Below are 10,641 nucleotides of genomic sequence, written 5' to 3'. Positions count from 1 at the left end.
AGTCAGTCTCATGGTGTCCAAGGACGGCGGACGAACTTTCTACACGAAGTGAAACACAAGCTGCAGATGAGTCATGTTTTGCAGATGATTGAAAAGCACGACATTGAGCTCTGTGCTGTTCACCGACACATCCCGCTCCTGCGCTGCTGAGCTCACTGCTGCTGCAAACCAAACGTTCTCAGGAGCTATTCTGGTTCCACCAAGTGGTCACCTTGAGTACGAGCCGCTGCACGTTATTCCCTTGTTCTGTGATGGAGCTGCGAGTTTTGCATGAGCTATGGGACATCCTCCCTTAACTTGATTACATCCCGCTTTACTGCCTCCCCCAAAATAATGCTGGCGTTCCGTTAATGTAATTGAGTGAAATGATGCAGGGCTGACTCAACAAATGAGGGTTTGCAACCAATTAAGCAAATGGACTCGACAGAGCGGACGCTGATTAAAATGTGGTCCTGTAACAAGAGAGGGAGCCAATAACATTCATCTTTTATGTTTTTAAAGATGTCAAACGCGTATATCTTTCTCTCTCTCTCTCTCTAACTCAAACCGTAAATTAACCGTTAACATGAGATCAATAAGAAAAACACAGCCGGGTGTAAAAGGTTACAAAACTTTGGTTTAATTGGTATTGCAATCAGCAAAGCAAGGCATTGTGGTCGATAGGTGAAATGTGAAGGCCGCGTAATAAGAAAACATTGGTCATCAAATAAAAAAAAGCTCATGAAGTCGTCTGCAGAGGGAAGACGGAGCGGGATGATGTTTCTGTTACTCGCCTCCACACAGCTCCATCAGGATTTTGCGGTAGTCGCCGGATGTGTCTCCCTGTAGACGGAGAGAAAAGAGCTGTGAGACCTCAGAGGGCTGGTGATGAGAATAACCGCGGCAACTCGCCTGGAGCAAAAATTATGACGAACTCCGTGATACCTTAGATTTGTGAAAAACCAGATAACATAAACTAAACAGGGTTGTTTCTAACAGATAACGCTTGTGCCAATGGAATTAAAGCAGCAATAAATCAAGCTGTTTTCAGACATGAAATCCGGAAAGAGTCCGGACAATTTGGTCTGGACACTTTCTGGAATTTGTCTTTCACGTATGAAGAGCGCAGCAGGAAACGGGTAATTCTTATGTTTTGCATCTGTCACGTGTTATAAAAGGTCATCAACGTCCCCACTCCCTCAATGTGAATTCTCCGCACAATATCATTCTGTATTCTGAAATGAGCTCACTCAGAGATTCTCCTGAGTTTTAACTTGGGGTCAAACTCTGGAGAATATCTGCAGCAGCTGACTCGGACATGTGCGTTCTCACACACAGCCCCTTCTGGAGAACTTCGGGGTTCAGTGCACGTCTGAAAGCAGCTTTAGTCTCATCACAAAGCTGCTATAAAAGCATCGCATACACTTTCAGAGAATTGTATTTATCATTAAAACACAGCTGATGTATTGCAAACCCGTTCGCTGACTACACTCCGTCCCCGCCCCTCGTATCCGGCGCTCACCTTGATGAAGGAGAGCAGAGTCTTGCCGTACATCTTCAGGAACTGAGCCTTAATGTCCAACATGTCAATCTCAGCCCTGGCGACCATAATTCTGATGAGGACACTGTCTGTGGTGCCCAGCCCCTGACAAGAGAGAGAAACTATCTTTACACCGTGATAACATCAGTCTGCTTTTATTATGCTCAATAAACAGTAATTCTGGTTATTCATTACTCTAACTGCCTGTAAATTCAATGATGCTGGATAGAAGGAAGAATCACTATAATTAAAACATAGTTTGAAATCCATAATCTCAGGGAAAAAAAGATTTACTTGCATTGCATTGACATAAATACACAAGAACGTAATAGAATTTGTACTGAATTTATACCAAATTTACAAAATAAAAAGAAACCATATCTTAGGAAAATAGATCTGTTGTATTTTCTAATACATACATTGATTATTGTATATTAATGGCTTCACATTGCTTGAAATATTTACCTTCATTGATTTGTATAATTTCTCTGCAAAGAACGCTGGTCTGCTCCTCATACATTTCACTGCAAGGAAATAACAAATCCCAGCACATTAGATGCAATGACTTCCAACAACAGTATCTTCAGTTGCGTTGCGTGAACTGAGAGAGGGACATACACTTCATAATATACCACAACTTCCTGAAGCCTCCACAGAGTTACATCACTTCCTGGAGGTCAAAGCTAAATAGCAGCTTCATAGCATAAGTGTCTGCTGCACTTTTGTATATAATTACATTCAATTTTAAAGGTCTTCCCCTTTTTTGAGCCTCTGTACAAGATCTTCATACGTGAATGTTTCTCATGTTTGACCTTTTCAGTCCCAGTCAGCCACCACAGTGTTCTTCCTTTGGTTCCTTCACTATATCTTTGACAGACCACTTGTTAAACCAGCAGCGAGTTCTATACTATGTTATTTCCTTATTTTCTCAACTTATATCCTGTGCTCGAGTTTTGGGTTCTAGTTTCTCCTTTGTCTCTGCTCATTTGAACTCACACTGACGGTTGAATCTGTATAAAGTGGAAATTTATATCATATCCTGTCAATTCCTTTTAATTCCTCATTCTCATCTAGAAATTCAACTTTCTCTGTTGCGACATCCAAGTCCTGGAATAGTCTCTCATCCCACATTAAGTCTCACTGCACTTTGGATAGTTTAGCTTTTCATTCAGCCGGATTCTGTCTCACATTTCTGTTAATTATTTGTCTTATTTATTTTTATCTTGTGTGTCTTTTACTGCAGCTTTCTCTTGCGCTCTATTTATCTTCTTTTTCTCCATACGTTTGTCATTCCTCTCCTTGACCTGCACTTTGGCTCAACTCCGGGTGTTTTTTATGTGCTATTTAAATAAATCTGACTCGACTTGATTCTTTGAAGGAGGAAGGAGGAACAGACCTATGGCCAGGAAGACGTCCTCCAGACAGCCGGACATCTCCCTCTTGATGCTGTCCTCGATGTCTCTTCCAGAAATCTTCTGATACTCCTCGAACACTGAAGGAGGAAACACAGAGTTTAATTATCTAACGTCACCAAATTAAAGATTTTATCCATCTGACTCTCACACTCTGATGGTATTAATTTTGAACATGAAGGGTGTTTTGATAAAAAAAAGAGTGTGTTTGCTCCCAAAACTCCCACAAGGGGTCAGTAACATCCCCACAGTCCCCTGCATGATTTAGCCTCTCGAAGTAGCCCCTCGAAGATAAAGGAAGTATAATCACATGCACACATTCGTCAATATACAGTAAGAATACCTCGCATCAGATGGTTTCGGTTCCTCACACAAAGCACAGTGAGGAATTTCACCTCGTCCGTGCCCCATCGAGCCTCACCAGCCTCAAAGATTTCCTGCAATCACAATCATTTAAAAAATAAAAATCCTACAGGATCGCAAGTTAAACACACACTCTCTTATCTACAGCCCTGATCCTGTACCTTGGCGTCTTTAGCAGCCTGGGCCTCGTCCACTTTATCCCCCTCATCCCGTCCTGCCTGCAACGTAGAAAACACTGCAGCTTCAGATAAAATAAGCAATAAACAGGTTTAATGATGGAGGAGTGACTGTTCTTCCCTCTTCATTAGACAAACAGAGATTGAGACACCTTATCACCCCCAAAGTTCCTGTTGACACTTTACAACTCATCTAATGGGCCCACAATAATTTTTGTATTAACTAACTGATCTCATATAATGCTCGAGAAGATGGAAACATCTCTGTGTTGAATTCAAATCCAAATCAAATGTTTCTGTGATGACGTGCCTTTAAAACATTGGCCCAAACTGAGAGGAGTTTATGCTGATGTTTTGCTTACTGTGAGTAAAGAGACCAAGACTCTCTGAAACATTCCAGATGTGTCTCCACACACAGCATCTTCCAGGTCTTTCCCATATTCTGTCACAAAAAAAACAGCAAAATTAAAATAAAAAGCATGTGAAACAATACCTGTTGAGTTTTGAGCAATGTGAGGCACCTGACAGCCACTACATATGACATGAATAATAATAAACCCATTAAAGGAGACACATTATGCTCATATTCAGGAGCTTCAGTCGTTCTGTAGGGGAGAGGAGCTTGAGATTAGTAAAACTAATGAGTTTCCAATAACATTAATAAATTTACCACTTACATTGGTATAGTCAGTAAAAACATGTACATGCAAACAATACCAGAAGGTAGTTCTAAATACGTCAGTAGAACAACACAAGAACAACTAAGAAAACAATAACCTGCCGCACTGAGCACAGCAGTGACACTAATGAATAATTTATCCCATCCACTGTTTTCTAATAATGCTTTTTCACTGGTACACAATATCAGATGTCGTACTCAGCCCATAGGCATCAGCCGACTCTGCGGTATACACCGTGACCTGATGTCATGGTTTCTATTCCCAGACGTGACACAGTTACCTTTCTTGAAGAAGGAAGTGATGGTTTTTATTTCAGGATTTGTCCTTGAAGCGAGAATATCGACGAGACAAGCCTCCTCGGTTCCAGCCCCCTGTGACGAAGTAATGTAAACTCTGGTTAAAGCACGAGACAGTGGTGGGTTTGCTTTTCACTGAATATACAGAACTGGTTGATCAATGAACAGAGATATTTGCTGGGAGGAGAAGGCTGGTAATATTCTATATTCTATATTATCCTCTCAAATCAGTATCTCTATACTTTCCAATCTCCTCCAGCCTTTCTGTGGCCGTCCTTCCACCAAAGTGTCATGGTAATCTGTAAAGTCGTTTTTGTGTCTTCATGCTAACTAATAACCAAACAAACTCCAATGGAAACATAACATCTTTAGCAGAGTTAAGTACAGAGGGGCACATTTCACATGTGGCGAACAGATGTGTTTTTAGTAGTTACGGTTATTGTTGGACAACAATGGAGCCCTACGGCACAAAGTAAAATGCTGTATGAAGCTTAAGCTATACAGACAATTCTTGATCATGGCCATGAGAAACATATTACCAGACTTCTCCTTTAAAGCCAGCAGAAGTGGATATGAAACCCTGACCTTCATCGCAGTTCTCAGCTCGTAGGCGTCGTAGACAGGGGCCAGCATTAGCAGACCAAGAACGACAGTCTGGAAGTTCCCACTCAGCTCGGAGGACAGTTCATCCGCCAGGTCCTGCAAGGTGGAGCAGGAACAGATGGGTTAACAGCCCCACACTCATTTTCTAGGGCCTCAATAAAATCATCTGGGATGAAATGTGATTATCTTTGACATTCAAAGCTTCGTGAGCAGGTTTTGTGGACATATCACATCTTACATATATTGCAGCGGCTCGTGGGGGGGGGGTTTGGTTCCTGACACAGTTTTTTTGAATAGAGAAGCTGTTCCACAAGAGCGGCCTGTGTGACCACATGTGGGCGTCACCTCGTGCAACATGACTCACTCTTTCTGACTGCGAGGTATTCCACTCGCTGCCTCTGCCTTCTCTCTGCAGCTCCCTGGATGTGGAACTTTCAGATAACTGTATTTACCACTTAGCGGACACTGCATCTCGGGCTGGTCATTAACTCATTACATCAATATAATACACATGCCATACTTCCCCCTCAGTTAACGTATTGATCCATAAAATAACAGAACAAAGATACAGTTAATGGGTTCATGGCCCCTGTGGGTTCCAGTCTTTTTTTTAAAGAGCCATTATTTCCCTTTCCCACAGATTACAAGGCTATCTCTGTCCTGCTCTTTCAAAACAGGTGATACTCATTTCTGCTTTATGGTTAATGGTTAACTTGCACATTATCAGCTCCGTGTTAGCACAGTACAACTCTCTCTAAAGTGATGAGAGAGTGCATAATGGAATAAGGGGCTAAGGGATGATAAATGCACTGCTGCTGCCAAGAGTCTGCTTTTCAGATTCTTCTTCTTTTCTTTTCTTTTTCTGCTTCATGCACAGTCGTTTATGATTTTTGAAAAACTGTTTCATTCACAATTAGATTTCGTTCACTGGCTCCGAGTAGGGCTTTCAAAACTCTCACCTTCCCAACTGCTTGTTTGAAGGCCTCTTTGATGCGCTGCCTCTGGGCAACCGTACGGTGAGCGAGGACGTCGATGACCGCCGCCTCGTCAGTCCCTGCGAGAAACATCACCAAACTGAAGCTCAAAACTTTTTGCTATTTATCGTACATTTCTTAAAATTGTAAGTAACACATTCAATTTTCTGTGCAGCACTGCAACCCTGGAGATGATCGTGACACACAGTGTTTGTTGGCATCGACGTAGAAACCATCTGTTTGCAATAGAGCTCAAACTAGAGTCAGGGGGAGATTATTATGCTTGTAAACCTAAACAGGATCAAGATTCCACACCACATAATGTGCTGATAGAGAGAAAATGTGACTGATGCACACTGAATGTGGTTAGGAGGAACCCAGGGTTGGGACTGATGTGATCCAATATCGTCGTTGCGTGCTGATACTGAGGTAATTCACTTATCATGTCTCGGAACTGAACTGACTGATCCATGACCAGATCCAGATTCCATAGTCTGATATTTTTTATGGATGTTGAATATGTAATAATGTAATTTTAAGCCCATGGGGAAATGTTTCAGATAAATGATTTAATTAGTGATTAGACAGTTCTGTAACGATTTCAAGTAGACTCCATTTGCTCATTACATTGGAACTCATGTATAGAAATCTAATTACTAGTTTATAATGAATTTGTGCATATTATTTGTTTAAATTATTCTAAATAGATTAGTTTCGTTATGTGAGTTACAGCTTGTGTCTTTATATGTTTTTTATTTTATTTCTAGTGAAAATGTTAATTGAGGAAATGTATAGTTCAACAGAGGGAGGAAGGAATGGGCTGAGGAGTCAAGGCTAAGGAGGGAGGGAGTGAGGAGCATAGAAAGAGGGGAGAGGCCAAGGAGTCAGGAGCAAGGTTCAACGTGTTTACATTGCACTGAAGAGTATTTTTAAATATGTGAACACATAGTTTAATAACATGAAACATAGAGTTTATTTTATAGTTACACATAATATAGAATTATACTTTCACACCTAAATAATTAATTAAAAAAGGTATGTTAAAATATCCTGACTGAGGTTGTGATAATTTATTCATGAAAGGGTTAAAGCAGTTGCTATAGCAATTTGCTCTCCTGTTTGCATGTAACCTGCTTCAACTAGAGTTCAAATAAACTGCTTTAGAATACTTTTTCTCTTTTAATAACAAATATAGTGTAGTTTACTGCAGCCTCACATAAGACCAATGATAATATTAACAATAATGAAGAAGTGCATAGTCTGGTATCCATAGCAGATACAGCTGATGTCCAGGTTCAGGCATCATAAGTGGATCAGAACTTAAAGTCTCCTGATCAGCAATGTCTAGCTAAATGTAACCTCCAGATCAGAAAAGGTAAGGAAAGCGTGAGAGGACACACTCCACAAAAAAAGATGGACTACACAACAAATAAAGTTGCCATGACAACACTGAGCAACTCTGCATTTAGTCTAAACTTTCCTGGAAATGAGTAGAGAGACTGAAAAAGAAAGAGAATAATTATATTTTCCTCCTGAGGCGGAGGGCAGAGTAAGACGTGTGTTTATGCATGATGGTTTCTTTCTGAGCGACGGGCCAGATCACTCACCAGTTCCCTTCATGGCTCCTCTGAGCCTCTGGGCATCGGCTTCTGGGTCGAAACCTGGTGCCTCAGTCACTGTTCCACGGTTTCCAATCTGGTAATAAATCATTTAAAATAGCATCACTACCACCACGACAAATATAAAAGACACAAAGAGCTGAGAACTTCACACAGCGTCACTGTGGTGAATGAAGGAAGCCCAGTATGAGCAGAGTTTGACACTCAAAGGCTATTTTCACATACATCTGTTGAGGTTAGACGCTTCCTTATACATCAGCTTCACTGCACCGAACATTCTCCGATATGTCATTTTGAACTTTACATTGAAGGAGACACATTTAATACAAATTGATTTGCACGCAAATGGATTTGCGATTCTTCAATTAGACGGAAGAGATGTGTTTTTAAGAATGTAATAGCTTATTAAACCAAAATGACCATATCAGAAAATATATTAGTCAAGATTATTCAAAATAACCATTTTATGTTTTAAAAGCTGAATATCATATGGATCAAAGTGTGAGGTAAGTATACAACACAGTGCATATGTTCACCCATTAATATTACATCATACATTTTTTTTAAAGCAGAACAAAGTTTAAGAAGTATGTTTTGTGTTTTGCAACATATTCATACACAAACAAGGAAAACAATTTGCACAACTACAGTTTGCACATTTTAGTTTACGTTTCAAGGACCAAAAAGATCTCTAGCTTTAAGACTTTTTGCATCAATTAAATAGGTTAAACCCATTCGTACCACGAGTAACATTTAAATGAAATGCAAACTTAAACATAACATTGATTTGAATTTTACAGCATAATGAACTCATATTTAAATCGGGGGTACAGCAGCAGCAGCTTACAATATGACTGTAATAATAAAAATTCAATAGCAAAGCAAGGGAACATGAAGGAGTCCATTGTCCAGTGCTGGATCTTTACTGGTGCAGCTAGTAAATGCAGATGCTGTGGGATACTGTGGAACAACGGGATAACAGTTATGGGAACAGACTTACGGCGGCCATTGTAGAAGAAGGAGAGCGGGTTTCCAAAGTGGACGTGCAGAAAGCTAAAAAAAAATGGAACAAATAAAGAATGTTGTTATATGTCAGCTGCTCAAGAGCCTGTTAAAATAACACAGAGGGAACTGCAGCATCAGGTTTAAGAGTAGTAAAGAGTCCCTATTGTGAATGTGACCCTCATCATCTCAGTAGAGGGACTTCCGTCCCACGTCTTCGCTCACAGGCTCTTTTGTGTCCAACCACGTCAGGGACTAATCACATTAAGCTTGTGTTTGTGTGGACACACCTGTAATTACTCGGCTGAGAGGAGAGACAGTGGGTTTCCCTGCTGCCCACAGGGATCAGATCAGATGTCAAAAGCCATTTACTTTAAAATACATTGAGAAGACCTGGTTGGTTTAGTGGGTTAAAGGAAACAACTTCCCTTATTTTACACTTAAGCAAAACTGAAACTTGTATTTTTAATTAGACAAAAACAAGAATCCCATTCAGGAATTTGACAGTAGAGACATATATTAAAACACAGCAACAGGGCTGGGCAATAACATAATGTTATGGCAATATAATTTTCATCAATAGCAAAATAACAAAAGTCCAATATAAATTAATATAATAGGTTTGCCCTGTGTAGGATTATACATATACACATACACTTACACTTGTCACTATGTATAAAGAATTGTATTTGATTTTCTGATTTGTTCTATATTCAGCTATTGTATCTTATTTTATATATTTAAACGTTTTTTTTCTCATTTTCTTATTATATACTTCTAACAATTGAATATATAAGCCTGAAACATTCCTCTTATTGCTCGGCTGACCTGTCCTCTTGTCCAACACTCTCCATTACACCAGTGACCTTGTGTTAACTTACACATGACAGAAAAAAACTTGAACAAGCACAGTGAGGAGGTACAGCACCTAATGGGTCAACCTCATATTTACTTATCTTTGTTATTGTCTTTTCACAAGGAAGAGTTTACAACCACAGCCTTCACTCGGGAGCAAAAATCAGTCTTTAAACTTAAAAGACAAATAACGAAGTGACAATAATAATAACTGTCACTGTGTGTGTGGGTCCACAGCCACACCTCGTGGTCTGTTATGTAAATAGAGGGTGGATCATTTAAAAAAAACACACTTCACACAGGCTGAATGGAGTGTGAAGATAAAGTGGATCCTGTAACTGAATCTTTTCAAACAAAGTGACAGCCTTTAGCAACTGGATGTGCACATTTCCTATCCGTTGCTCAGAGCTGTAAAACTACAGTTGCACTCTCTAGTGATTTATACCCAAGTTTACAGGTTTGATTCTCCAACTCGAAGTGTTGGGATCACAAACTAGATCCTGAAATTGAGCAACAGTAAAGAAGTATGACTCATAGGTTAAAAAAGAAAAGAGAGAAAAGGCTCAACTGAGCTTCATGCGAAACTAATCTGTCTGAAATAACTCGTGATGATCCATGGCTTATTTGAGATGATAAAACAAACACAAAGCAAACCCGTGAATCAGGAAGCAGACAGCGTCTCCAGACGGTTTAAGTTAACTTGACATGAAGTTAGAAGGGGGGGGGACACACCCTGTAGACGGATCAGCCGCCTCACACTCAACTCTGCTCCGTTAACGACGATAATAAACACGGAAACAACACGACGGACCGTGAACCGAGCTGAAGGTCTTACCTGCCCTGTGGAGAGAGTGGTCGGGAGACGAGGAGAGAGACAGGGGCGCAGCTTATGAACAAGCAAGGCATGCAACCGTGAAAGGGGGCCCCCAGACCGTGAGGGGGGCCCCCGAGGGCTGACAAACTTTACTCCCCAGCAGTGTCTCATGATGCGTTCAGTGACTACACCCCCCCTCTCTCTCTTAAACAACCAACGGAGTATTCGCAGTGCCATGTCAGTAGGAAACCTCCCTGTAGGGGCCCCATGTCATTCCTGTACGAGCTACAGTTGTGTGTCATCTCTGCTGCAGTTTCACTAAGAATCG

At 40.6% G+C, this 10,641-nt stretch overlaps 1 protein-coding gene across 1 annotated transcript; it reads right to left on the bottom strand.

The window, feature by feature from the left end:
- Positions 1 to 596: 596 nt before the first annotated feature.
- anxa4 (annexin A4) lies at positions 597 to 10,443 on the bottom strand. Its single transcript, XM_035184027.2, has 13 exons — positions 10,335 to 10,443; positions 8,643 to 8,695; positions 7,631 to 7,718; positions 6,009 to 6,103; positions 5,032 to 5,145; positions 4,431 to 4,521; positions 3,833 to 3,912; positions 3,456 to 3,512; positions 3,275 to 3,368; positions 2,916 to 3,011; positions 1,985 to 2,043; positions 1,502 to 1,624; positions 597 to 822 (listed from the first exon to the last, which is right to left on the bottom strand). The coding sequence occupies exons 2-13, from the start codon at positions 8,649 to 8,651 to the stop codon at positions 766 to 768; spliced, it is 963 nt and encodes a 320-aa protein (XP_035039918.1). The 5' UTR covers positions 8,652 to 8,695; positions 10,335 to 10,443; the 3' UTR covers positions 597 to 765.
- Between the last annotated feature and the right edge of the window lie 198 nt (positions 10,444 to 10,641).

Source organism: Hippoglossus stenolepis, chromosome 18, assembly GCF_022539355.2.
Source record: "Hippoglossus stenolepis isolate QCI-W04-F060 chromosome 18, HSTE1.2, whole genome shotgun sequence".
NCBI classification, from domain to species: Eukaryota; Metazoa; Chordata; class Actinopteri; order Pleuronectiformes; family Pleuronectidae; genus Hippoglossus; species Hippoglossus stenolepis.
This window is presented reverse-complemented; position numbering and strand designations above follow the sequence as displayed.

Excerpts from the sequence above, each read along its gene's own strand:
- anxa4 (XM_035184027.2), bottom strand. Across the intron at positions 3,369-3,455 it reads AGGCTGCTAAAGACGCCAAG|GAAATCTTTGAGGCTGGTGA; the intron begins GTACAGGATCAG and ends TTGTGATTGCAG. Across the intron at positions 823-1,501 it reads CTCTGCTCTCCTTCATCAAG|GGAGACACATCCGGCGACTA; the intron begins GTGAGCGCCGGA and ends CTCCGTCTACAG.